General features: G+C 42.3%; 9 protein-coding genes across 9 annotated transcripts; 6 read left to right on the top strand and 3 right to left on the bottom strand.

Annotated features, from left to right (window-relative positions):
* Positions 1–34: 34 nt before the first annotated feature.
* LOC145698126 (uncharacterized) lies at positions 35–1,563 on the bottom strand. Its single transcript, XM_081775330.1, has 6 exons — positions 1,103–1,563; positions 916–1,034; positions 662–841; positions 318–615; positions 155–262; positions 35–50 (listed from the first exon to the last, which is right to left on the bottom strand). The coding sequence occupies exons 1-6, from the start codon at positions 1,192–1,194 to the stop codon at positions 35–37; spliced, it is 813 nt and encodes a 270-aa protein (XP_081631456.1). The 5' UTR covers positions 1,195–1,563.
* Positions 1,564–1,873: 310 nt separating this feature from the next.
* LOC145699248 (cytoplasmic FMR1-interacting protein 2-like) lies at positions 1,874–9,068 on the bottom strand. Its single transcript, XM_081776509.1, has 14 exons — positions 8,432–9,068; positions 7,778–8,097; positions 6,962–7,707; positions 6,425–6,540; positions 5,949–6,123; positions 5,470–5,856; positions 5,225–5,425; positions 4,826–5,079; positions 4,600–4,782; positions 4,227–4,556; positions 4,056–4,179; positions 3,766–4,008; positions 2,172–3,724; positions 1,874–2,125 (listed from the first exon to the last, which is right to left on the bottom strand). Exons 1-13 carry the CDS (start codon positions 9,044–9,046, stop codon positions 3,513–3,515), a joined length of 3,906 nt encoding a protein of 1,301 aa, XP_081632635.1. The 5' UTR covers positions 9,047–9,068; the 3' UTR covers positions 1,874–2,125; positions 2,172–3,512.
* A 360-nt stretch (positions 9,069–9,428) lies between these two features.
* LOC145699247 (uncharacterized) lies at positions 9,429–9,965 on the top strand. The gene is made up of 2 exons (XM_081776508.1): positions 9,429–9,606; positions 9,669–9,965. The coding sequence occupies exons 1-2, from the start codon at positions 9,498–9,500 to the stop codon at positions 9,929–9,931; spliced, it is 372 nt and encodes a 123-aa protein (XP_081632634.1). The 5' UTR covers positions 9,429–9,497; the 3' UTR covers positions 9,932–9,965.
* A 71-nt stretch (positions 9,966–10,036) lies between these two features.
* On the top strand, positions 10,037–10,459 carry LOC145698125 (TM2 domain-containing protein almondex-like). Its single transcript, XM_081775329.1, has one exon. The coding sequence runs from the start codon at positions 10,037–10,039 to the stop codon at positions 10,457–10,459; it is 423 nt and encodes a 140-aa protein (XP_081631455.1).
* A 38-nt stretch (positions 10,460–10,497) lies between these two features.
* Positions 10,498–12,432, top strand: LOC145699246 (vacuolar protein sorting-associated protein 29-like). The gene is made up of 4 exons (XM_081776507.1): positions 10,498–10,748; positions 10,848–10,993; positions 11,889–12,074; positions 12,118–12,432. Exons 1-4 carry the CDS (start codon positions 10,532–10,534, stop codon positions 12,133–12,135), a joined length of 567 nt encoding a protein of 188 aa, XP_081632633.1. The 5' UTR covers positions 10,498–10,531; the 3' UTR covers positions 12,136–12,432.
* Positions 11,052–11,796, bottom strand: LOC145699245 (uncharacterized). The gene is made up of 3 exons (XM_081776506.1): positions 11,679–11,796; positions 11,432–11,638; positions 11,052–11,379 (listed from the first exon to the last, which is right to left on the bottom strand). Exons 1-3 carry the CDS (start codon positions 11,791–11,793, stop codon positions 11,075–11,077), a joined length of 627 nt encoding a protein of 208 aa, XP_081632632.1. The 5' UTR covers positions 11,794–11,796; the 3' UTR covers positions 11,052–11,074.
* Positions 12,433–12,571: 139 nt separating the features above from the next.
* On the top strand, positions 12,572–15,887 carry LOC145699244 (eukaryotic translation initiation factor 3 subunit C-like). The gene is made up of 7 exons (XM_081776504.1): positions 12,572–12,790; positions 12,831–14,472; positions 14,513–14,681; positions 14,725–14,933; positions 14,982–15,211; positions 15,253–15,370; positions 15,420–15,887. The coding sequence occupies exons 1-7, from the start codon at positions 12,578–12,580 to the stop codon at positions 15,449–15,451; spliced, it is 2,613 nt and encodes an 870-aa protein (XP_081632630.1). The 5' UTR covers positions 12,572–12,577; the 3' UTR covers positions 15,452–15,887.
* A 42-nt stretch (positions 15,888–15,929) lies between these two features.
* Positions 15,930–16,746, top strand: LOC145700723 (uncharacterized). The gene is made up of 3 exons (XM_081778048.1): positions 15,930–16,055; positions 16,098–16,548; positions 16,595–16,746. Exons 1-3 carry the CDS (start codon positions 16,005–16,007, stop codon positions 16,675–16,677), a joined length of 585 nt encoding a protein of 194 aa, XP_081634174.1. The 5' UTR covers positions 15,930–16,004; the 3' UTR covers positions 16,678–16,746.
* A 24-nt stretch (positions 16,747–16,770) lies between these two features.
* Positions 16,771–21,715, top strand: LOC145700722 (exportin-2-like). Its single transcript, XM_081778047.1, is given in 10 exon segments — positions 16,771–16,907; positions 16,952–17,115; positions 17,157–17,357; positions 17,404–18,113; positions 19,701–19,812; positions 19,814–20,406; positions 20,447–20,681; positions 20,725–20,863; positions 20,908–21,389; positions 21,433–21,715. Coding segments are annotated over 10 exon segments (2,736 nt in total). The 5' UTR covers positions 16,771–16,891; the 3' UTR covers positions 21,517–21,715.
* The last annotated feature ends 2,178 nt before the right edge of the window (positions 21,716–23,893 follow it).

Here is a 23,893-nt window from a genome sequence, read left to right as displayed (position 1 = left end):
CGTTTTCGAATAAAGAAAATATATTCTCAGGAGATTAGATGAACTCGATCCTGTATTGCCATTGACTTGAGCTCGTTTACGCGGATCACGGGCGACGAAACCAAATGAATTCGGATGCTTGACGCCTTGAACACATCTAGACACGCGTGTGAACTTGACATCAATCACACCAGGGCCATCGGTATCGATGACGGTTAATCTGTCGATTCCGATTTGGAAGATTTTTGTCTTGTTTTCGTGCTTGTAGTTTGATGTATCGTAGCTTTGTTTTAGGCCAAGAAATGAATGAAAAACACAACAAAAAGTAAAATATTGACCCTTTCCTATGACTTCTCTGTCTCGTAAATTCCTTTCGTTTGTTTTCAATAACAGATCTTCCAGCTCGATCGTCAGAGACGCCCGTTGAAATATCACTGGATATGAGGCCACGATTCCTGGTGGAAATGTCGACTGAGAACTCGTTCGTGCCATTGGCACTTTCTGGGCGCGTGCTCGTGGCAGATTGAGACTTGGATTGCTCAATTAAATTATCGATAATGTCCTGAGAGGGCTTTTCTGTGTAGATTGGCGTTTTGTTCAGAAGGAGCACTTCATACGATATCACCTCGCTTTCTCCTGATTGAATCATTAAATTCAAAGCCAAATTGAAAAATATTCAAACCTGACGTTTCCCCGAGTCTTTTTCGTTTTCCAGAGCCTATTTCGTGCTTCAACTTTTTGACAATTTGTTCAACAAGTTCGACGGACTCATTTTTAAAGACATAACAAGAACACGGTGTAGAGGCAGCTTCGCGAGTGACAAAAGCAAATGAAGTTGGTTCATGAGCAGGGTGGTAAACGTCTAAATCCAGAATCAGCTTATTTTGTCTATCGATTGGGGATGAAGCTAAATGCGGTTTTAGGGGGGTTAGTAACCTTTGATTTTATATCCATCGGATTGGAATGAGTTCTCTACTTTGGGCGAGGAGTCGTTTGCGTCTTGGAATTTCACCTGATCGTTGTCAACGGACAGGTTTACTTTGTGTGGCTCTGCTCTAGAATTCAGCATATGAACATGATGCAGTGATAAATGATCATTTATAATTATTCAAAGTTTTCCTACCTAAAGATGACTTCTCTTACGACCCAAGGCAGCATCGGTCTAGAGAACTCCGGGTCTAGGACCGCCAGGCCCATGAAATCCAGCTCGAACATCTTTTTTTCTCGACGAATCTTTCGATACAGTTCTTCCTCAATCTCTCATGTCACGTTATCATTCTTAATTCCATCAAGTTTTTGGGTTTGATTGGATTTGAATTGATTTCTGGCAAGTATGAGGCAAGTGTGTGTGTGTGAGTCTTGAGTGATTCCTTATGGTCTATTTGAGCTACTGGGGGAATAATATTCATATTCAGCTGGGTAGAGAGCGCCAACGTGGATCAATATCGCGATTTGTACGAGTACGACTGGATGGCGAAAAATGATAGATACTACTCAATACTTTTCAATGAAGCGAGAGCAACTCTGTTAAAACATTCACTGAAAAATTAATAAGCTCCGATTCAGAACTCGTTAAAATCTTGGCTTGAATAGTCGTAACTATGAAAAGATAAATCTCTATTTTAAAAAGTACTCTACTGAAAGTTAAGTCTAAATAGAAAATCAATGAAAACAGTTTGAAACTGTCTGCTCTTCAGTGACCGACTTTCTGCCAAGACCCGTCAATACAAATAATTCAGAGTAAGAATGACAACTCATCAATGATTGACGCACACGCCTGGGGCCAAAAAGATGCATTCATTGCCCATTTATTCTTAGATGCGAAAAGTAAATGCAACGCAAGTTCGCGCAAGTGCGAGGCCCGTCATTTTTGACGCAATAAAAGATGACGATGTTTATTTTTGAGCTTTATTACTGTAATTTTAACTGTGGCGATAACTGGTAGTGATGCGATGTGCATGGGAATTTATGAAGCGTCGGGATGAAAGATGTAAAAAACAGGCGAGTCTTGATCGTCAGTCAATTCTTCCTCATCATTATCGGAATAATCTTCTGTTTGGACAGACTGATCGCACGCCTCTCGTAATTCTGTAGCAATTTCATCAAAAGGATCATGAAACCAATCAATGATTCTTTGAATGTCTGCCTGAAGAAATTATTTGGTGAGTTCGTTGATTTATAACTATCCACACCTTTCGTTTTGCCATTCTTTCCTTGATCTCTTGTACTTTTGCTTCCTTCAAGATCCACGCAATTCCGCTCAAGTTTGGCTCTCGTTCGTACGTTTGCTTGAAGATGTTGTAATACCGAAGTGTTCGACCAGACAAGTCGTTGTCGATGAAACGCTTCAATAAGAAACCCATGCATTGAGTTTCGTTCAATAGATGATCAATCGGGCCATCGTTCAGAGGCATCAGGGAATCAAAGAACGACAGAAACTTTTCTTCGTCCATGGCACGGAAGAGCATCCAAGCAAGTTGGCTTCCGCAAGGATGCTTCTTGAGTCGATCGACTGTATCTTCCGCAGAGGCTTCAACTGACTGTGCGGGCACTGTGATCTTTTCAAGCTTTGCACTCTCCATCTAAAGTGACTCGTTTTCTAGTGTTTCTTTATATAGAAGGATAGCAGAACCGTTTATTAGAATGAATTACAGTCATAAGAATCAGGACTGGGAATATGTACATACAAAGATCAGTGAAGGAAGATTGAATGAGGATAAGAGCAAAAGGATAAGTGTCATTTAGAATATTCTATAGTAGTGGAATGTGATTTTTTGCAGCGACCCTTTTTAATTGGAACTTTGTTGCGGTGAAGTATATTTTTGGGAGAAAAGTGTGTGAGAATAAACATAAACAGGACAAACAAGGAGTAACATAGACGTTAGTGGTGATGTGAGCAGGGTGGCACAATTGGAAAAAAATTCTTGGTCAATCCAACCAATTGCCAATCCAATCCAATCGCTTTTTGTCCAATCCAACCAATTACTAATCCAATTCCAATTCCAATTGGAAATTTACTTTCCAATTGGAAAATAGGTTTCCAATTGGAATTGCGATCAAATCGAAACCTTTTTTGACCAATCGAACATCCAATTGCCCATTTGCATCCCCTTTCCGACTGAAAAATCCGCTTCACAAGGAAAACAAGCGGATAAAATAGGATCCAAAGCCCTTCCCGCTAAAGTTAAGGCGATTTTTTAGAAGTTAAAGTCATATTTTTAACGGAACTTAACTCTATTTCCCTGATTTTTGATCGATGATTAATGTTCCTAGACTATTGAACGCCTAAAAATATCTCTTTATCACGAAATACCCCGTTTTTTGCACTTTTTTGGGGCCTGAGAGAGTAAAAATCCAATCGTCCAATTGGACTCCAATTTTCCAATTGGATCTGATTTTCCAATTGGAAAGACCCGAAATTTCATGCCCCTGTCCAACCAATTTCCAATCCAATTCCAATTGGACAAGGTTCCGAATTGGATTCCAATCCAATTGTGCCACCCTGATGTGAGTGGGTTAGGGTTAGGTCATTTTTAGATGTTTTGATAGTTTTTGTGAGTTGGTGGTGCGAAGTTTTGAACAGTGGCGTTGTCCTCGGCGGAACTTGAGTGAAATCGACTGAGAAGGTTGGAAATGGAGGTGTTGAGCTTTTGGATGCGAACGATCCGTTGGAGGAACTCGTTCATGTTGTATTGCTCGACTCTTTCGACGGCTTGCTTTCGATCTTCTTTGTCTCGGGTCGCAACTACGAAAGTCAACAATACAACAAAAATCAACAAGGACTACCTTTGACAAAATGATTACAAAAGTCAAAAGCGTTGAAGCGGTTTTCTTGGCCGAGTAGATTGATGATCGCTAGAGCACAAAACTGCGGTCCATCGCCGAACATATCTTCTGCGGTTTTAGTGCCTTGGCCCTCACGGAGACACATGAACCATTGCACTCCCGACCAAATGCGCTGGAACTCGGCGCATTTGTCGATGTACATGACGCCATTTGGTGGGCCGCCTTCCCCGCGCCAGATTGGATCTAGAATTAGTAATGAGAATAATCTTCATTTTAACCCTCAGAAATACCTGAAAGATACGATTTCATTTGACGAAGCATGTATCCAAATAAGCTCAGTCCACAGCAAAGTCTTTCGCCCGAAACGATGTCTCCATCTTCAGCGGCTCGATGAATATCAGTTGTTCCATATTTCTAACGAAAGGAGAATACTTAAAGATATTTTTTTCTTTTTCTTCTACCTGTGAAAGCGAGACAACATCTAAGTTTTCATATTTTCTTTCCATGAGTTTATATTTCTGCTGATAGTTTTCATCCGCTTTTAGATGAAACTTTGGCAACTGCCTTCTGAACGGCGCGGATTGTAGCATGTCATACATTTCTTCTTGATTGAGCGCTCTTTCTAGCATCATTACAAAAACCAACGCGTTTCCCACTTCGCGGAAATAGTGAATCGCTGCTGATTTCTCCTGGTAAGACAGAAAATCCCGAAGATGGTTTTGATAGAATTGGAAAACGCCTGCAGTTCCATAGTCGAGTTTTGGCGTTCTGATTGAATCGGGAAACACTCTCTTACAAGAGAAAATCAGAAACTGAAAAGGAAAGCGTTTCTACCTTGAAATTTTGAAGATAAAGATGAATTGTGTTTTGAATAAGCGACTTGCATGTTTCTAAGACGCATTCTTTCACTGTCCAGGCAATTCCAGAGTAACCCAGCAGCTTGACGATGCTTTTAAAATGATCTCTTCCGATAAAACCAGAATAAGGCGATAGAATCATGTCGAAATCTCTGTTCAACTAAAACAACTCATTTCAAGGGCATCAAAGAATCTTTTTGTACCTCTTTCGAGCCGTACGCAAGGATGTATTCAGTCTTTGGCGCTTTTTCTCTTTTTAGTTTTGTCTCTTCGGAAAATAACATTTCAGACTTGACGAATCTCTCTGTTGAATTGTTGTAGTTGAAGTTAGGTAAAAAGTCGTAGTTTAATTCCCAGATCACGTGGCCCGTGATGCGACCCATTGCGTTGACGGATTGATTTGCTTCGTGAAGAATATTGTTGAAGGGATCGAGGTGAAGGTATTCAGAAAGTAGCTATTTTTAGAGTTCCAGAAAAAGAAAGAAAAAGGAGTGCCCTCGTTCATTCGTTCCTTTAGTGAAAGAATACCCTAGCTCATCGAATCTAAGAGGATGGATATTTCATAGAAAAGAAGTGATTATTCTGGCTTTAGAACTCTAGCTTATGGGTCATTCGGTTAACTTCTATCATGTGATCAAGCTCAATGATTCCAGTGAGGTTTGTAGACTCGAATTTATCGATTGCATATGCGATGGATTGCTGAAGATACTGAGTAACTCGTTGGGTGATCAATCGGCAGAGATCTATCGAACGGCCGAGAATTTGAATGTGTCTCTGTTGCAAAAGCGTTTCATAGCGATTTCCTAAAACAGCTTATCCACAAACGATTAATGCAGGGAAAGATGACCTCTTGGATGATGTTTTCTATTCGCCTCTAATTGAAATTGCATGTCTAAAATCATCGCCGCCGCTCTGCACTTGTAATGGTCAAAGATCTGTTCTGATATTTTGAACACGAATTGATCGAAACACAAGTTCACTTCAGCTTCAATTTCATCGTATAAAAATTGCTTCCTGAACTTCGTCAGCGCAAAGTGACCGGAATCAGAGTAAAGATCGAGTGGCTGGAGCACGAACTCCATCATTCCGGGGTTCCTGGACTCGAGCACGTGATCGGTGAGGATCCAGGGAAGGGACATTTCGATAGGGAATTGGATTCGCTTTCCCATGGTTAGTTCGAGATAGTATTCTCGGAACCACAGTTGCGACAAGTCGCAGCACTCCGTCAGGGTTTCTAGAGGTACGGTTAGGAAGACGAAAGAAGGTGGAGAATTGGATTAATCAAATTGATTAAATCAATGATGCTTTTAAAATTGTGTTACTAACGTGTGAAGCTAAGCATTTGTTTGAAATAGAGTGAAGCTTTGTGAAATTTTTCGATTAGGTCGATTGTTGAAGAATCAAGACTGGAGCGAAGTTGTTTCGCCTCCGCGGAGCTATTTTTCGCTTGCGAGGGGCGAACCATGATCATCGATTCTAGCATTGTGCGGATCATGTACAGCTGAATAATCAAGTTCAGAAAGTAGCCATAATCACGTGACTATTTCTTGAGGTGCGCGTTGATTGAGAAAATGTGGGGAAAAATGAGCTTTACCGTTGAAACGGAGCATTTTTGCGTAAAACACAGACTTTTTGACAAAATTCTCAATCTTGTCAAAAACCTCTTGTTTCACTTTCAATTTTTTCTCCAGTTCTGCGCGCTCTTCAGTGCCCTTGAAAAGGGCCTCGGCCATGAGCCGCGCGTAGTAAAGCTACAGGAAAGTAATACGCTCTCAAAGTTTACCTCCTAGAAAAATACAAACCTGCGTTGAACTAGGACCAACACTTCGGCGATGAACATGCACTGTGTAGCCCTGCTTTGGATCTTTTGCTCCGGTGAATGCTGGGTCATCCTTTGGTGCTTCTCCATTTTTATAATCTAAAATAAAAGAAAGAAAATAGAGTTAGGATTTCGCAAATTTTTCAAATTAATGATAACTAATCATATTATGAACATGATCAATAGACAAGTCTGAGAAAGCATCTTGACATCAAGTTAGTAACAACAAATTTGGATAATATTACTTATCATTTATTCTCAAGTTTCAATAGGTTACTGCTTAAATTTTTAACAATAACATGCAACAACGCTTCTTTTTTCTATATAAGTTATTTCATTTTAAATATTTTTGTAGAATGAACCTCCGAGTCGAAGATCAGCATATAAAGGGTTTGCTCATCAGAATCTGATGGTCAGATATTGATCGATCTACTTAGATCGGTCCACTTTACGGATGGTGCATGAAAAGATCTCTATCTCAATTTTTCGAGTGGTTTTCGAAAATCTAGTCTTTGCTTACCTGCACAAGTAGACATGATGGAAGTTATAATAATCTTCAGTTTCATCCTCTTTTTCTTCGCCGCCGCCCTGAGCGGCTCTCTCATGTCTTTCTGCACGAAATTCTGAATCGCCGCATAGACATGATGACAAATCGACGGTCGGAAAAGCTGCTCCAATCTGGACATCAGCACTTGCAAACCCTTGATCATTCCAATAATCTCGACGAGCGCGAATTTTTCCTCAGAGTTGTAATTATATCTCGTTGCTCGTTCGTAATCTTCCGCGTCTTTGGGGCACGATTTATTGCCTTGAGCTTCTGTGTCGCAAGGATTGACGAGTTTCCACGAGTAGACTTCCATTACAGTAGCTGTCCACCGACTCAGAAGCTTCAATCCTTCCAAAGCGAGGTCGTAGTGTTCCTTTGAGTTAGCGTCTTTTTCCTTGTGGTTCGTATCTGCATTTGCTTCGGAGGGATTTACCGAGCGTTTTGTTAGAATATAGACGTTCCCCTGAAATCCCGTTCCTGAACCTGCAGGAGGGCCTGCTACAACTGCTCTATTGGAGACCAATGATAACTTTGAAATAAACTTGATATGCTGTTGTTTAATGATTTTGAGTTGATATGGCAGACTGTATTGAGGTAGTTCTTGAACAGTTGACGTTTTCTGCGTGCAGGTCCACTTTGACTCGTTTTCCTTGAAATCGGACATTTTGCGAATGTAACTGGAAAGGGTGATCTGCATGTCGCCGAAAAGTGTTACGACTATTTATTGGATAAAAATCGTCTAGCAGACAGGGACTGCGTACTAACGATATTTTTTGTCTATCCATTCCTTGAAGTTCTTTGAAAATCTTGTCGATCTTCTTCAAGTCAATTTTCTTTTTACTCTCCATTTTGTAAATCGACATTTGCTCCTTCTCCTTTTTTCCCAAAGAACCGTCCGGATTGTCCAAAATATTCAATCCAAAGCCAATAACTTTCAAGAGCATGTGCTTGTCTTCTGGCACGAGATATCTTTTTTCTTCGTAGTAAATCATGCAGATATTGATGATGTCGAGCATCAGGTCTTCGTAATTTTGAACTTGGCGGAGCTTCTTTTTCAGTTCTTGTGTGATTTGATCGTGTGAGGCAAGGAAGAGCGAGAGAGCCTGGGACTCTGATGATGCTTGATAAGAGATTCAGAAAGGATGAGACACTCCCCGGGAGAGATTGAACCATTCTAGAGGCCGATAAAAAATACTGATAAAATGATAGTAATCGGGAGAATTGCGTATATAAGGGACAGCCTATTCCAACAAACAAAATTGTATTTGGAAATTACTATTTTGTTAAAATGAGGCATTTATCCAATCAATTGGTTGAACAATGCACCACGGCTTGCAGAGAATGAAAAAAAAAAAGATTATCATCATAAAATGAGTATTCAAAAAAAAGATTAAAGTTTGCTCCTGAGTCTAGCAGTTCTGATGTGAAAATAAATTTCTGAACCTTTCCTTGTTGATCTTGAAATCTCTTCAAAAACTGCCCCGCTCTTCTGTACGCAGAGTAGTCATTCTTCACCGAAGCTTTAATATTCTTCAACGCATCCAAAACTGCGAACATATTCATAAACCGTCCGAGCGTCAAAAGATATGCTTCCGAAACAAAGTCGTTTTTCTTATTTACATGGCAGAGTGTTGACACTTGTTTCATGAACTCATCCACTGCTTGCTGCGTAAAGTGGTAGAAGGCGTGCAATTTCTTGATTTCCGGCTCGAGGACTTCCACCGTCTTTTCGTAAATCTCCGTTCTGTTTGGCTGCTCGTTCGCTTTGACGGCCGGAATCGCACGAGAACAAGACCTCCACGTGTAAAGCATAACCGCGTATTTTTCGCCCTGTTCGAGCATCTTCTGCATCGCTGCGTGCATTTCTGCTTCTTCGATGTATCTCGCGCTGCCGAGCACATACGCTCTCCTGTCTTCGAATCGAGTGTCGAAGTTGACGGAATAAGTCAACGAGGCGGGCATGGGTTCAATGTTCGGCTGCTCGTCCGGCAGCGGCATTTCTTCCAGCAAATCCACATTTTGAAGCGCCTCCTCCACCGTGTACGACACAGTGGTCATCTAATTTAACGAAAATCAGAAATATATTTATATAAATCTACTTTAATAATATTTATTTATTTGATCAACATGACGGTGATCTAACATGTTTATCGGAATTTAATTCATTTTAAATACAGTAATAACAGAAGATAGTTTCTGCAAGATTCTGAAGTATCTGAAACTGTATCTAAAACATATACAAAAATGAGTGTATTCATTTTACAGTAAAAATTAAAAAGAAAATATATATTTCTGATGAGTCCATTGTCTCAATAGAATTCTCTTTCGTTCGTCATTTCACTTTTAGATAAAATTTTTCGCGAAAAGCGCATTTTTAGCGTATTTCGTCGCCCACGAGCGCAGCGCGTGGAAAATCGCTATCCAAAAAGTTTGAAAAGCGCGCTCTGGCTTTATGGCGTTCTGATTGGCCTTTCAGAGTTAAATTCGAAAAGACTGGTGTAAAAATGAAATGCGATTGTTAGAGTTTTTGGTACTCGAGAAAGTCGCTGGGTTATTTGAGAAGACATGTCCGTTGGTCGATAGTCAGTGCAGAAATGATTGTATTGCGGCGTTGGAAGGTAGCGATATTACAGTCAGATATTAAAAAAAATGATTTGCTGCGATAAAAATGCATTTCTAGAGCAGCTAAAGCCGAGAAAAAGTGAATGCTGGAAGCCCCACGACCCATGCGAAGAATTGCCAGATGAGTGCTTCACCAGCTCGCTGAACAAAGAAGCTTGTGAAATCCCCTTGAAAAACGTCCATCAAGTGTCGAAGGGTGACTTTGCCAACCGAACATGCATTCAAGGAGAAAGTAGCTGGACAATTTGCGAAGTGAGCAAGAAGAGATCTTCTCAGTCGACTTCATGTCGCCTTTCAAAAGAACTCAAAGGAAAGAGTTAGAATTTCTTGAGATGCGAGGTTTTCATAAGTAAAGAATAACCATTTCTAACTTTCGAAGACCTGGGAATTAAACGGCCCGCGAAGAACTTCACTTTTACGTGTGAAATGTGCTACATGTCCGACCCCAAATACCTCAACAACCTTCAAAAGGACGCCGCTCTTGCCCTGATCCACGACCCACGAATTGGGAATTGCCGGACAATGCCAAAAGACGCTGGTCATCTCTTCAAACGCCCACATTTCAAAATGAGCGTCAGCGTTAAGGAGGACCATCTTTGCATCGGCTCAAGGGACTTTTCTCGTCGATTTCCGTGCAATTTCACGAGTGGGAGAAAGCGAACAAGTGCATGTGCTTATTCGATATTTTTGGGAGGATTTGGAGTTGATCGATTTTACTTGGGTCATTGGAAGAGTGGCGTCGGAAAATTGCTGAGTTTCGGGGGACTGGGAGTTTGGACTGTTGTTGATATTTTATTAGTCTGTTCTGGATACATCGGTCCTGCTGACGGGACTCTCTATGACATGTAATTCTAGCTCCAATACTGTATAAATGCACATTCGCTCAATTCGAAATCTTTCCTATATTTTCTTCAGATAAAAATGCTTGTTTTACTCGTATCGGATCTACATATGCCAGAACGATCACCAAATGTTCCAAAAAAGTTCCGAGAGCTACTCGTCCCTGGAAAGATTCAACACGTCCTTTGCAGTGGAAATTTGACCTCAAGAACGAGCCTTGATTTCTTGAGGAATATCGCTGGAGATGTCCATGTGGTCAGGGGCGATTGCGATAGATCAGAGACTTCGTGGCCTGATGGTAAGTTTTCGAGGAACGAACTAGCGAAGGGTTCGAATTTGTTTGATAAGCTGATGATTGTCAGTCGGGATCGGGATATATGAAATAAGATTTCTCTAGAAAAAGTTGTTCGAATTGGAAACTTATCAATTGGCATGATTCACGGGCACCAAGTCTTCCCTAACAACTCCCAAAAAGCCCTCGAAGCTGTACGAAGATCCCTGCAAGTCGACATTCTTGTTCATGGGAGTACACACGAACAAAAGGTAGGACTCTTTTTGATGTAAAAAGATATAGTTTATTGCCTCGATGAAGTTTGAATATACAGAAATTGCAAGTACAGTTATTCACATAATGACACAGCCGCCCTTCTCTTTTCTGACTTCGATGGCTTCTGCCTTGGCGTCGTCTATCGAAATGAGCATTTTTTCTTTGAGCAAGAGAAGTTGTCTGTCCACGATTTCCTGGTTCTTTTTCAAGTTGGCGTCAACAGCGTTGTTTCGCGCTTCCATGTCTTCTCTTACACCTTGGACGTCGCTGAACACGGCCTCGTGTTCGGCCGTCTTCGTGTGTACCAGATCGCTCAGATTTGTCAAATTGCTGGAAATCTTTGTGGATGCATTTTCAAATTTGTCACGGATTTCTTGGCACTCTAAAAATGAAATTGCAATCAAAGAAGAGAACTCTTTTGTGTTTTAGCTTACCATCTTCAAGCTTGTCGGTCTTTTTTTTAAGCGTTTGAATATCTTCTGTTAACTGATTCATTTGGTCGACAGACATGTTCAACAGTTTCAATTTCTTGTCAGCTTTCTTGCTAAAGTCGCGATTCTGCGTTCTCAAATTGTGGATAACTGCTTGCAATTGCTTTATTTCCTTTTGGTGCTCGATTATCTTCTGGTCTAGCTTTTTATCTAAAATCAAATTAGCTTCATTTCATCCTTTCTTACTTACCAATAATAGAAGCCATTTCTCCTTTCAAGACTATTTTCTGTTTATTGATAGTTTTTTCGACATCACTGACCATCCCTTCGGAGTCAATGTCTTCATCGGTCGTTGCTCCTTTCATTTTGCGATTTTTCAAACTAATGTTCACATTGAAAAAGGATGAAAAACATTCATGCGTTCTAGAAAAAACTCGATGAATTCTAAGAAAAATTTCAGGTTGATGAAATCGACGGAAATTTGTTCATCAATCCTGGGAGTTTAACGGGTGCTTCAACGTCTTCAGGGGACAAATGCCAGCCTGCTTTTGCCCTGCTGGATATAAATGGCTCTGCGTGTACGCTTTACAGATATAAACTTGGCAGCGATAATAAAGTGGATGTTCAACCTCTTGAGTTCAAAAAGGTAAGAAATTCTTACCATTCTCGTTTTCCTAAATCGTTTTTAGCGATGTCCAGCAGCCTAAAAATCATTCTCATCATAAAAACCTTTCGTCAATCTTTCTTCTATGTTCAAAAAGTCTTTATTTTCCTCGTCCCCATTTCAGATAAATTTGTACATGTATGCTGTTGCACCAAGTTGAATGAAGTTCAATCATGTTCTGCTAAATTGTCACGTTACTCCTTAATCTAAAAAGGCTTCAATAACTATTGATGATAGTCAAGATCCGGCCGTCATCAATGTTAAAGTTTCGGCCCCACCAGATAAAGGAAAGGCGAATGAGGCTGTTCTAGGCGCCCTTGCTGAAAAGTTGCGTGTTAGTTCTTCGAAGCTTTCAATTCAATCGGGCACTACGAGCCGCACAAAAGTCGTTCGACTTGAAACTGACTCTGATATTTCTACAATTCTAGCACAAATTCGATATCGAAGAGCTATAGCTCTTTATTCTTATCATTTTCTTTCTCAGAATGGCCGGGCGAGCAAAGTACTGGGCCTCCGAGTCCTCATCCTCGAGCGGCTCCGAGACCGAGTCTGAGGAGATCGTTGTCAAGAAGACGATCCAGAAGAAGAAGAAGGTCGTCCAGGCGATCTACACTGATGACGAATCTGAGGACGAAGGACGCGTTGTCCGAAACTTGAAGGATCGACGATTCGATGAGCTTTCTGAGCATATTAAAAAGGTTAAAAAGAATCATTTTTTCATCTCTCACCTCGATTCAGGCCCGAAACATGCGAAAGATCAACGATTTCTCCGCTCTTCTAAATACGTTCAAAGACTACCACACAACTCTTTCTAAAACTGCGAAAGTTATCGAAAAGGAAGGTCTCCCGCGATTCTACATCAAGGAACTTGTCGAGCTTGACGACTACATCAACGCCAAGTGGGACGACAAGGACTTCAAAAAGAAGCTCTCCAAGCAGGGTTCGAAAGGTCTTACTACTCTTCGACAGCGTCTTCGAAAGTACTTCGCCGAGGAGCCGAAAACCGCCGAGGAGCTGACCAAGTACCGAGAGAACCCCGACGCTTCCGAGGAAGAAGAAGAGGTAGATGCTGCCAGCTCTGCCTCTGATGAATCCGACGACTCAATGAGCGGCACTTCGGACGAGAGCGATGATGACCTCTCTGACTCTGGATCCGAACTCTCTGGCTCGTCTGATGAAAGCGAAAGTGACTCAGACAGTGACTTCGACTCAGACATCGGTGACGATCCAGACAACGAGTTTGCCCGATACACGATTGAGTATTTCCTCAAGAAGGACAAGACCTCTTCAAAGGCCGACAAAAAGGTCCGAAAAGAAAAGAAGAAGCGAGAACAGAAAGAACACAAGGAAGAAGAAGATGATGACTGGACTGCCGTCGACCCTGGAACTGTTGGTAAAGGTGATCTCAAGATTCTGCTCACTGGCGAAGTCCAAATCTTCCCCAAGGATGTCGAAATTAATGCCAAGAATGTCGTCCAAAAGTTGGCCGAAATCACTGCTATGCGAACTCCAAAAGAAGCTGATCGTCAGAACAAGATTCTCTTCTATAAGAAGCTCCGAGAAATGGCGATCGAGGCGAAGACAGGCCTCGGTTTAGAAATCAAAATTCGCTTGAGCACCATCTCCGCTTGCTACGACTACAATCCGAAGCACAAGGATTACATGAGCGACGAATCTTTCGCCAACGCGCTTAGCGAGACTTTGGAACTCGTCCAGATTCTCAACAAGAACCACGAGACCCTCATCCTCAGCGATAACGTTCAAGACGACGAAGAGAGCTTGACTGATCAGCCAAACGAAGATGGCAAGTGGCACTGCCGAGGCTCACTTGTCCACACTTGCACCAAGTTGGACACTGAGTACTCCAAGCTTCTCCAGAACTCTGACCAGCACTCCGAAGAGTACCGAATGCGATTGTCGAACAACTGCAAGATCATGCAGATCTTCAACGAAGGAACTGACTGGGCACTTCTTCAGGCCGATAAACAGCAGATCTGCCAGATGTATCTCCTCAAGATCAAGTACATCTACTACCGACACGACTCACAAAAGGGCGCTGAAGGAAGCCAGGAGCTTATTGAAAAGTTCTGCAAGTACATCTACACCAACGATGAGACGCAGCGAATCCGAACGCAGGCAATCCTTTACAATATCTACAACCTTGCCCTTCACGACAAATGGTTCCAGGCTCGCGATTTGATGCTCATGAGCCACTTGCAGGAGTCTATTCACAACGCTGATATCGGAACTCAAATCATCTACAACCGAACAATGGTGCAACTCGGTCTCTGTGCTTTCCGAATGGGACAAATGGAAGATGCTCATCAAGCACTTACTGATATTCAGTCTGGAAACCGATCTCGAGAACTCCTTGCCCAAGGTAAGACACCGCCGAGTTGAGCTATTTCTTGAGCTTTCAGGTTTCTCCATGGCCCGAGAACGAACTCAAGAGCAAGAAAAGACCGAACGACGACGAATGCAACCTTACCACACTCATATCAACACCGAGCTTCTTGAGTGTGTCTACCTTGTCTCTGCCATGTTCCTTGAAATCCCATACATGGCCGAGAAGGAGTTCGATAGCCGAAGGTAATCCTTTATCCCTTGATCCTGTCTCTAACTTCTTTTTCAGACGAATGATCTCGAAGCAGTTCCACTACCAGCTCCGTAACTCTGAGAAGCAGGCATTTGTCGGACCTCCAGATAACATGCGAGAGCACGTTCTTGCCGCAGCAAAGGCACTCAAGGTCGGTGACTGGAAGAAGTGCATCAAGTACCTTATCAACCCCAAGATGAACCAGAAGGTCTGGAACCTCTTCGCCGAAACTGATAAGGTCAAAGGTACTGTATTAGTCCGCCTCTTCTATTTCTATTTTTTTGAAATTTTAGACATGCTGCAGAAGTACGCTAAGACTCAATCGCTCCGAGTCTATCTCTTCTCGTACTCTCAGTTCTACGACAACATCTCAATCGACTGGATCACTGAGAACTTTGACATGTCTTCCTCTGAAGTGCAATCTGCTGTCTCCAAGATGATGATCAACGAAGAACTCAAGGCATCCTGGGACGAGCCATCTCGATCCCTTGTGCTTCACAAGACTGAACCAACTCGACTCCAGGTAAATTACAAGCGATAAACACCGATATCATTTTTCTTCAGAACCTCGCTCTCCAACTTGCTTCGCGGCTCAATCAGTTGACTGAAAGCAACGAGCGTCTCTGTGAATCTAAGCAGGGATCGAACTTCACCGCCTTCTACCAATCCAACCGCATGAGAGGTAATCAATCTTATACTCATTCTCCGACCTTACTTTCAATCAATCCCAGACTGGTCTCGAAACAACAACCGTCGGTTTTGAGTCTAACTCAAATCATCAAAAAAGAACACGTGTCGTTCAAGCAAAACCTGCTAATCCTGAACCGGATTCTGTTAAACAACCGGAACCATCTTCTACATTAGATAACTCTGTTTCATTAACTGTTCCTGTTCATCACCCTTGCACCAATCATCGTATAACTGTTCAACCGGATCTTACCGAGAAGTGCAACACCCCCCTCCTTCTCTACGTAACTCAAGCTTGGGCACCCCCATGCTTGCGAACTGTAGAGACCCCTCTCTGCAGAAAAGGATAAAGCCCGGGGCGAGTAAGTTAGAAATTATCTTTGCTCGTCCCGGGCAGTCTTAGGATATATTACCTTCTAGGTTCATTAATACCTTCTCAAATGTTCAAGTTCATTCCTGCTTGTTTTTCTGCCTAAAAACCCGCAAAATCAAGTCAGTCGAAAGAGCATCTCAAAAACAATTGAAACTTGCAGCTGTGTCAAATAACGATTTTTAGATCTGATCGACTTCGCTGCGCCCGGGATTGAGTAACGGATTTTATTTTGGTGCGTGAGAGAGAAAAATCAAATATGGACGAAAAAGAGAACATGTTTATGAGCCCTCGACGTAAATCACAGATGGTAAAACACATGAGTGAATTTTCTTTACCGTTTTTCTTCTAGGAGAACTACAGAAAGACTCCAGATTGGAAGCAGCGTTACAAAAATCGCTGCAAAATGCGTCTCCAGGATAATCGAACAAAACTGGTCGATAAATTCCGCGGCATAAGCCTTGTTCAAGAAGTCATGAAGTCGGAAGCTGCTGATATGGGCATGACACCAGACCAGTTGATCGAACTTGACATCAAGTTCTTCCAGGAGATTGAAGAAGAGCTTTTGCAGGAGGAGGCAGCTCTTGCGATGGGTTACGATGAACCAATTGATGATTCGCCTGGGGGACCACCTTGTCCTGGCTGCCAAAACTCGTTTCCCGATGATGGTGCTGTCTTGACCTGCAATAAGTGTTGTATAAGAGCCACCGTATCCACAAACCCGCCGATGAATCTCAGCGACATTTACAACGCGTGGTTTGGAAAACATATCGAAGTCTGTACCTGGCCAGCTGATGTCTTCAGTAAGTGTCGTGATATAAAAGCAAACCGACTTACACAGTATTTCAGTTATCGACAACAAGATTCTCATCTCCTGCGGCGGCTGTGGAAACAAAGACTTCCTTCCAAACGTCGCCATCGTTCCTTACTAACCTCAAAGTTCTGATCCCATACTCTATCAATCTTTGTCGACATCATTTAACTGCCGATTTTATTTTCTATCTTTAGACATTTTATTCTTGATTTTTAGAGTTTTATCAGAATGGAAATTAATGATCAGAACCTCGCAGCTCTCGGCCAGTATCTCCAGCAGACATTGAGCTCAAATGCGGAGACGAGAAAGACGGCCGAAAACTTTCTAAGAGAATGCGAAAAGAGAAAGGTACTCTTCCTCATTGACTGTGAATCGTTTCATTATTTCTTCAGGTTATACTTTACTGCTTATGACCTCAATGGACCGAGCGGACACAGAGTTGACTGTCCGAACAGCTGCGGCTATCACACTTAAAAATGTAGTCAAACGATGCTGGGATCAAACCGACAAGTTATCAGAGGACGATAGGTCGGCTGTGAAAACACATATTGTCGAGGTAAATCAAGTTTTTCCTATCATTTTCTCATGCCTCTTTAGCTGATGTTAAAATCTCCTCAAAGTATCACCAAACAGCTTTCGGAAGCAATCACAATCATCGGACGAGTCGATTTTCATGAGAAATGGCTGAATCTCATCCCCGAAATCTGCCAACACATTCAATCCGACGACTTTTCCAGAGTGAACGGATGCCTTCACACTTGCCATTCACTTTTCAAGCGCTACAGATACGAGTTCAAGGTCAGCAGTAAAATTACTTGTGCATGAATTTCAACGATACTTTCAGTCTAACGAGCTGTGGATTGAGATCAAATACGTTCTCGACAATTTTGCCACGCCACTCACAGAGCTCTTCAAACGAGTCCTCACGATCATCAACTCTGGCCAGCTCGCAGACGATAAAGTAAAACTGCTCTACAACACACTCGCCCTTATCGCCAAGGTCTTCTACTCCCTCAACTACCAGGATCTTCCAGAGTTTTTCGAAGACAATATCGCCGTATGGATGGACGGTTTTCACGCACTTCTCACTGCACCAAGCATCAAAGTCCTCGAATCAGATGATGACGAGCAAGCTGGAGTCCAAGAGCAGCTCAAGGCGCAGATCTGCGAAATTGCCTCGATGTACACTCAAAAATACGGCGAAGAATTTGAAAACCATCTCCCCAAGTTCGTCCAGGCCATTTGGCAGCTTCTCACGTCGATTGGTCTTGAATTGAAATATGACCTCCTCGTGTCCAACGCGTTGAGCTTCCTTGGATCTGTCGCTGATCAAACTGGCAACAACAAGCTTTTCTCTGAAGGCGAAGCGCTCAAGACCATTTGCGAGCAGGTCATCATGCCCAATGTTGGCTTCCGTCAGCAGGATCAGGAACTTTTTGAAGACAATCCAGAAGAATGGATTCGCCGAGATCTCGAAGGCTCTGACCAGGCTACCAGACGACGAGCAGCCTGCGATCTCATTCGATCTCTGTCACGCAACTTTGAGACTCAGATCAGGGGTGACCATTTGGGCATTGGGCATTTGGGCAAATCGGGCAATTTTCGGGCAAAACGCTTTTGGGCGGGCATTTGGTCGGCTCAACGCCTGAAAATAGGCTGGGCAACATTGGAAAAGTCGGGCATTTGGGCATTTTCTGGGCAGTTGGGCAAATGCCCACCAGGGAAAATCATGAACGTGGGCGTTTTCCTGTCCGCTTATTTGTCGTTAGGCTCACAAACAAGAAAAAGATATAAGGAGAAGCTGCTGCAAGGGTGTGTGAAGTGGACCCCTATGGTTAGCTGTCTACCTTTGACCTCTTGATCCTTTTGTGAAATTATCCCTACCCTTAAGGGACCTGGGCGAGCAGCGCTGAGCCAAACTTCACGCGCTCGCCGTTCTTGATAGAAATAAGATTTTTTGAAATTTCTTTTTGTAAATTATATCTCCAAATCCTCAGCTTTCTGTTCCAATTCTTAGTTTTCTCTATCATTCTTGGTTGATGAGCTAGCGAAAAAGAGAAGCCCGACTTCAAAGGCATCAAGTCTTGCAAACTTAATTTTTCTTCATAAAATTAGCACCATTGAAAAGAGCGTTCAATTCTGAACAGATCCCACTCCATCAGCTTAACTAAATCGGTACTCATTGGCGTGTAAGGCCAGATAAAGAGAACTACTTAGCGCGGGCAGCTGGTCGCGGCACGGCTGGACGCTCCGATAATCGGAGTCCGATTTAGCTATTTTGGGCTTCCTGGACATGATTCCCGCTGGGCGGGCGCTAAGTTATCTTGTTTATCTGGCCTTACACGCCAATGAGTACCCATTTAGTTAAGCTGATGGAGTGGGATCTGTTCAGAATTTAACGCGCTTTTCAATGGTGCTAATTTTATGAAGAAAAAATTAAGTTTGCAAGACTTGATGCCTTTTGAAGTTGGGCTTCTCTTTTTCTCGCTAGCTCATCAACCAAGAATGATAGAGAAAAACTAAGAATTGGAACAGAAAGCTGAGGATTTGGAGATATAATTTACAAAAAGAAATTTCAAAAAATCTTATTTCTAACAAGAACGGCGAGCGCGTGAAGTTTGGCTCAGCGCTGCTCGCCCAGGTCCCTTAACTCAGCCCCTTCTTTGCGGAGATGGTTCTGCAAGGGTGTGTGAAGTGGACCTTCATGGTTAGCTGTCTACCCTTGACCTCCAGATCCTTTTTATCCCTCATTTTTCCAACCCCATTTTTGAACCCTTTTTTTCGAGACGGTTATGCAAGAGTGTGTGAAGTGGACCTTTATGGTTAGCTGTCTATTCTTGACAACCTGATCGATCTTTTACAAAATTATTTTTTTAACCGCTTTTTAAATATATTTCAAACCTTCCAACTCTTCAACTGTAATAAATTATTGAGAGAAATTAAAAAAATTAAAGTTTTAACAAGCCCGAAATGTCGGGAAAATTTTTGCCCGAAAAATTGCCCAATTGCCCGATTGGGCATTCTGGGCACATTGGACTGGTCGGGCATTTGGTCGGCCCGGGTCTTGATTTTTAGTATTGGGCGGGCAATTGGTCGGCCCGACGATGATTTTTTGCCCAAATGGTCACCCCTGACTCAGATTACTGAAATCTTCGGTGCTCACATCAACCAAGCTCTCGAGTCTTACAAATCCGACAACAGCCAATGGAAGCTCAAAGAAGCTGCTATTTTCCTTGTTGCCTCGTTGGGAACAAAAAAAGAAGACGGAAAGACATGGCGTCACGGAAACTTCGTCTATTCTGCCCGTCGTTCAATTCTGGGAGCAGTATATTGAGAGTGACTTGGCTAGCGACAAGCCACAACTTGCATCTGCGTGTCTGAAGTTCTTCTCCAGCTTCAGAATAATCATTGGACGCGATCGCGTGGGAAAAGCTCTCCCCGCTCTGTCAAAGCTTTTGACGCACAGCTCACCCGTCGTGGCAGCTTATGCGGCGCACGCTGTTGAGCGAATTATGATGACGAAGATGCCAAAGACTAAAGAACCCTTGGTCACCAAAGCCCTCGTCCAGCCAGTTCAAAATGACTTGCTCCTTCAACTTGGACAGATTGTATCGTCTTCTGAGAATGAATTCGCTGCCAAGGCACTTTGCAAGCTCCTCGCACTTCAGCGCGAGCTTCTCCTGTCTTCTGTTCCAGATTTGGTGCAGATGATCCACGGGCGAATAACCCAGCTCTGCGCCAATCCAGCAAGGCCAAACTTCAACCACAATGTCTTCGAGTGTCTTGCCCTTTGTATTCGAATTCTCTGCCAAGCGCAGCCTGATGCCACGAAAAGCTTTGAAGACAGGTAATTGTTCGCTCACCTCATCATAAATAAACTCTTCTAGCCTCTTCCCACTCTTCTTTCAAGTCTTGGAAAAGGACGTCGGAGAAATCGTCCCGTACGTGTTCCAAATTATGTCACTTCTTCTCCAGCAGCAAGGTGGTTGCCCCGATACTTACCTAGAATTGTACAAACCGCTTCTGTCTCCTCAGCTTTGGGAAGCATCTGGAAATGCCCAACCGCTGGTCACTCTTCTCTGTGTTATTATTGAGAGATGTCCGTCCAAACCAGCTGAGAATGTAAGTTCCTTACCTTTTGCACGTTTCTATTTACTATTTTTAGCTCAACCCATTGCTTGGTGTTTTCCAAAAACTGATTGCATCACGAACAAATGACGTCCATGGATTCGTCCTTTTGAAGGCAATCGTTTGCTTCCTTCCAGAAAAAGTTGTCGCTGAGTACATCAAAAGCGTTTTCATCGGTATAACTTTTTAGTCCTCTCACTTGTTCTCAGCCATTTTTTAGTTCTCTTCGGTCGTCTACAAAGTAGCAAGACCGCCAAATATGCTTCCGCATTTGTCGAGTTCCTCTCGTGCTACGCAGCTGCTCATGGAACTGAAAAGCTTCGCGACATTACAAACAGTATCCAACCAGGATGCTTTTCTATGATTTGCGAGAAGGTAGTCACCCAGCACATCCGTAAAGTTCGAAATCCTGTCGACCGAAAAATGGCGGGCGTTTTTGCTGCGGATATTCTAACGAAAGGAAATATTGCTCCAGATCTTTGGGGAGCTCTTTTGCAGGAAGTCATCGCTCTTTTCGAGCTTCCAGTCGAAGAAGGAGACGATGAAATTGTCGAGCCGATGATGGAAGGATACAGTAATGCTACTGCTATTCTGACATACGCTGCTAAGGCGACCATTGATCCTTTGAAGGAGAACTGCCCAGATCCAAAGGTTTACCTTGTCCAGACTCTTGACAAGCTCAACAAAGCCAACCCTGGACAGGTATGAACATTTTCTAGTGCATTCTTATTCATTCCATTGTTAGATCACTCCGATCTTCCAAAAACTCGACGCAGAAGCACAGGGACATCTGAAGAACTACTTGGACTCGGCCGGCGTCACTCTTTAATCTCTCACCGCCATTTTACTTGCGTTGCCACCAAAGAACCTTCACTGTCCCTCACAACCATTCCCTTAAAATTCGTACCGTACCTGCTACTTGACAGTAATTTATTATAGGCACAATTTTCTTAAAAGTTCATTTAGTTCTACCCACTGCCCTCCCCTAAAATTACTTGCGTGTCACCTCTCTTGAAATAAAACAACATTTCAAAGTAAATATTTCGACAGATTTCTGACTCTCTAGGAAGACAGAATTTTGCGTTTTTTTGTATTTACGCAGGTCAATGAAGGCCCTTATTCCAAGGGTGAGAAACAGCATGGGAAAGTTTTGTCGGAAGCTTTCGTTTATGTCAAGAACTCGCATACGCATAAAGGAATCTCAGAAGCTGTACTAATAGAAAACTGATCAAAAATAGAAATTCTAGTTGCTTGAACTCATTCAAACCAAAATGAGTAGTGATACAGAAACAGAGAGCATTTCTTCGTATTCTTCGACAAGTTCTTTTGTTGAAGTCCGAACCAGGGGCAATCGACGACTTCGTATTTTATTCCTTGCCGTAGTATTCTTGGCAACAATTTTATCCATTCCAGCGATGCTTCCAAAAACAGCAATCGATTTTAATCCAACAACATCGCTATACACAACGACGGCTGTATCTCAGAAGAGCACACAGATTGTAGGAAATACAACTGAACCTTTTCAAACAGAATACAGCATTTCAACAGCTTCAACACGATTAACCTTTCAAACTCAGACAACAAATAATTCTGAGACGACAGCATATTTTAGTACCACTGAAGTTTCTGAAAATATAGAAACGACAAAAACTACTGAGATGCTGTCATCAATAGCTTCTGCTGCAGAAACTACCAATCAATATCTACAAACTTCGCTAAAAGTACCATCAGAAGCAACACGTGAATATTTCCCTGATGAAACGTCGCAATCAAATTATTTCACTACAACAACTGAACTTTTCTTTTCAACGCAGGCTACCGATACTACTACTTTCTTAGAGACACAAAATGACATCAAAACAACCCCATATTCAATCATATCACAGTCAACTCCAGATCCTACTGCAGAGTCAACATCTCAAGCAACGACCCCTTCGACGAATTCGATACCAACGACTTCAGCAGGAGTCGCCTATAGCACTATCGCACCAACGACCACTACAGATGGATTCACAACAGTTGTGGATAACTCATTAAAACCTGGAAAGTATTTTATTGAGTCTGAAGCTGGAAAAATACTTTCAAGAATAGTTTGGTACACATCTCTTGGTGAAAAGAATTGCGTTGGTCACAGTGAAGGAAAAAAAGAGGCATATGTTGTTGAAAAGGATGCTGATGGCTTCTATATTATAAAAACTGAAAATAACAGCATCATGAAAAATCCTATCGAGTATTGGAAAATAGTGGAAATGTGGAGTAGTGGCAACAATTACGTTATCTTAGAAAAAAGTGATCACACTAAATGGATGGTTGACGAAGTAGAAGATATGGACGGCTTCTTTTATATTCGAAATTCAAAACCAGCATACGGTGAAGATGATGTTGTTGCGATTACCAACAACAGCCCGATAGCCTTGAGATTATATTCTTCAGTGGGAAGTGTTAACAGAGTAAAGTTCATTCCATATTCATAAATTTTACTTATAAAAGTGAATAAATTGATTCATCTCTCTTCGAAATTCCTGTATATCATTATTCAGAGTTCATCAAATAAGCAGGATAAATTGAATTTCAATAGGCCCTTCACAACACCCCTGTCGAGTTTTTATGTTTTTCAACTTTTCCGAGTCTGACTAAAGTGCTTCCCGCTGGGTTATTCTCTCATCATCTGAGCAAATCGAACTAGTTCCACTGAGTGTTTTCAGTCTGCATCGCGTATACAGTGTTTGCGTAAGTCCAGAGTTAGATTGCCAGAGCAAGAGACCGATCAGCGGTGTTCAGATCGGCTAATCTTCGCCGTATGAGATAATGGGTCTGGAATACTCCGCAGTTAATTGATATCCTCCCTCGTATTCTCTTACTTTTTCCACGATTTTTAACTCGACTCTATTCGACGCTAAATCAGTATCACAGAGAATTAATAGCTTTCCGAGAAAAAATCAGAATTGACCTCAACTGCAGGTATTGAACTACTTAGCTTGACTGACATAAAGGATTATTCGCGTGAACGAAGAGTGCTTAAAAATTTAGGGCTTTCTCTCCCATTTGGTGGTTCTCAGCATAATATTAATACGTTATATATATAAATACTAGACTATATAGTTCACCACGCAACCAGTAACTCTCATTTTTAATAAATGGCAGGGGACGAGGGTCTTCATTTTCAATTTTCGCGAGAGTGAAGAGGACATAGAGGCGAAATATAA

The sequence above is a fragment of the Oikopleura dioica genome, chromosome 2 (assembly GCF_907165135.1).
Source record: "Oikopleura dioica chromosome 2, OKI2018_I68_1.0, whole genome shotgun sequence".
Taxonomy (NCBI): domain Eukaryota; kingdom Metazoa; phylum Chordata; class Appendicularia; order Copelata; family Oikopleuridae; genus Oikopleura; species Oikopleura dioica.
This window is presented reverse-complemented; position numbering and strand designations above follow the sequence as displayed.

Coding starts and splice junctions, on each gene's coding strand:
- LOC145699247 (XM_081776508.1), top strand. CDS start 9,498: ATGCGATTGTTAGAGTTTTTGGTACTCGAGAAAGTCGCTGGGTTATTT. Junction 9,607..9,668: donor TTGTATTGCGGCGTTGGAAG/GTAGCGATATTA, acceptor ATGCATTTCTAG/AGCAGCTAAAGCCGAGAAAA.
- LOC145699245 (XM_081776506.1), bottom strand. CDS start 11,793: ATGAAAGGAGCAACGACCGATGAAGACATTGACTCCGAAGGGATGGTC. Junction 11,639..11,678: donor AGAAATGGCTTCTATTATTG/GTAAGTAAGAAA, acceptor ATTTGATTTTAG/ATAAAAAGCTAGACCAGAAG. Junction 11,380..11,431: donor GACCGACAAGCTTGAAGATG/GTAAGCTAAAAC, acceptor TTTCATTTTTAG/AGTGCCAAGAAATCCGTGAC.
- LOC145699248 (XM_081776509.1), bottom strand. CDS start 9,046: ATGACCACTGTGTCGTACACGGTGGAGGAGGCGCTTCAAAATGTGGAT. Junction 8,098..8,431: donor TTCAAGATCAACAAGGAAAG/GTTCAGAAATTT, acceptor GCATCATCAGAG/TCCCAGGCTCTCTCGCTCTT. Junction 5,426..5,469: donor TAGAAAACATCATCCAAGAG/GTCATCTTTCCC, acceptor AAGCTGTTTTAG/GAAATCGCTATGAAACGCTT.
- LOC145698125 (XM_081775329.1), top strand. CDS start 10,037: ATGTGCTACATGTCCGACCCCAAATACCTCAACAACCTTCAAAAGGAC.
- LOC145700723 (XM_081778048.1), top strand. CDS start 16,005: ATGGACGAAAAAGAGAACATGTTTATGAGCCCTCGACGTAAATCACAG. Junction 16,056..16,097: donor CTCGACGTAAATCACAGATG/GTAAAACACATG, acceptor TTTTTCTTCTAG/GAGAACTACAGAAAGACTCC. Junction 16,549..16,594: donor CTGGCCAGCTGATGTCTTCA/GTAAGTGTCGTG, acceptor ACAGTATTTCAG/TTATCGACAACAAGATTCTC.
- LOC145699246 (XM_081776507.1), top strand. CDS start 10,532: ATGCTTGTTTTACTCGTATCGGATCTACATATGCCAGAACGATCACCA. Junction 10,749..10,847: donor AGAGACTTCGTGGCCTGATG/GTAAGTTTTCGA, acceptor AGATTTCTCTAG/AAAAAGTTGTTCGAATTGGA. Junction 10,994..11,888: donor GGAGTACACACGAACAAAAG/GTAGGACTCTTT, acceptor GAAAAATTTCAG/GTTGATGAAATCGACGGAAA.
- LOC145698126 (XM_081775330.1), bottom strand. CDS start 1,194: ATGTTCGAGCTGGATTTCATGGGCCTGGCGGTCCTAGACCCGGAGTTC. Junction 842..915: donor CGATGGATATAAAATCAAAG/GTTACTAACCCC, acceptor TTCTGGATTTAG/ACGTTTACCACCCTGCTCAT. Junction 263..317: donor CAGAGAAGTCATAGGAAAGG/GTCAATATTTTA, acceptor CCTAAAACAAAG/CTACGATACATCAAACTACA.
- LOC145699244 (XM_081776504.1), top strand. CDS start 12,578: ATGGCCGGGCGAGCAAAGTACTGGGCCTCCGAGTCCTCATCCTCGAGC. Junction 12,791..12,830: donor TTTCTGAGCATATTAAAAAG/GTTAAAAAGAAT, acceptor ACCTCGATTCAG/GCCCGAAACATGCGAAAGAT. Junction 14,473..14,512: donor TCGAGAACTCCTTGCCCAAG/GTAAGACACCGC, acceptor TTGAGCTTTCAG/GTTTCTCCATGGCCCGAGAA.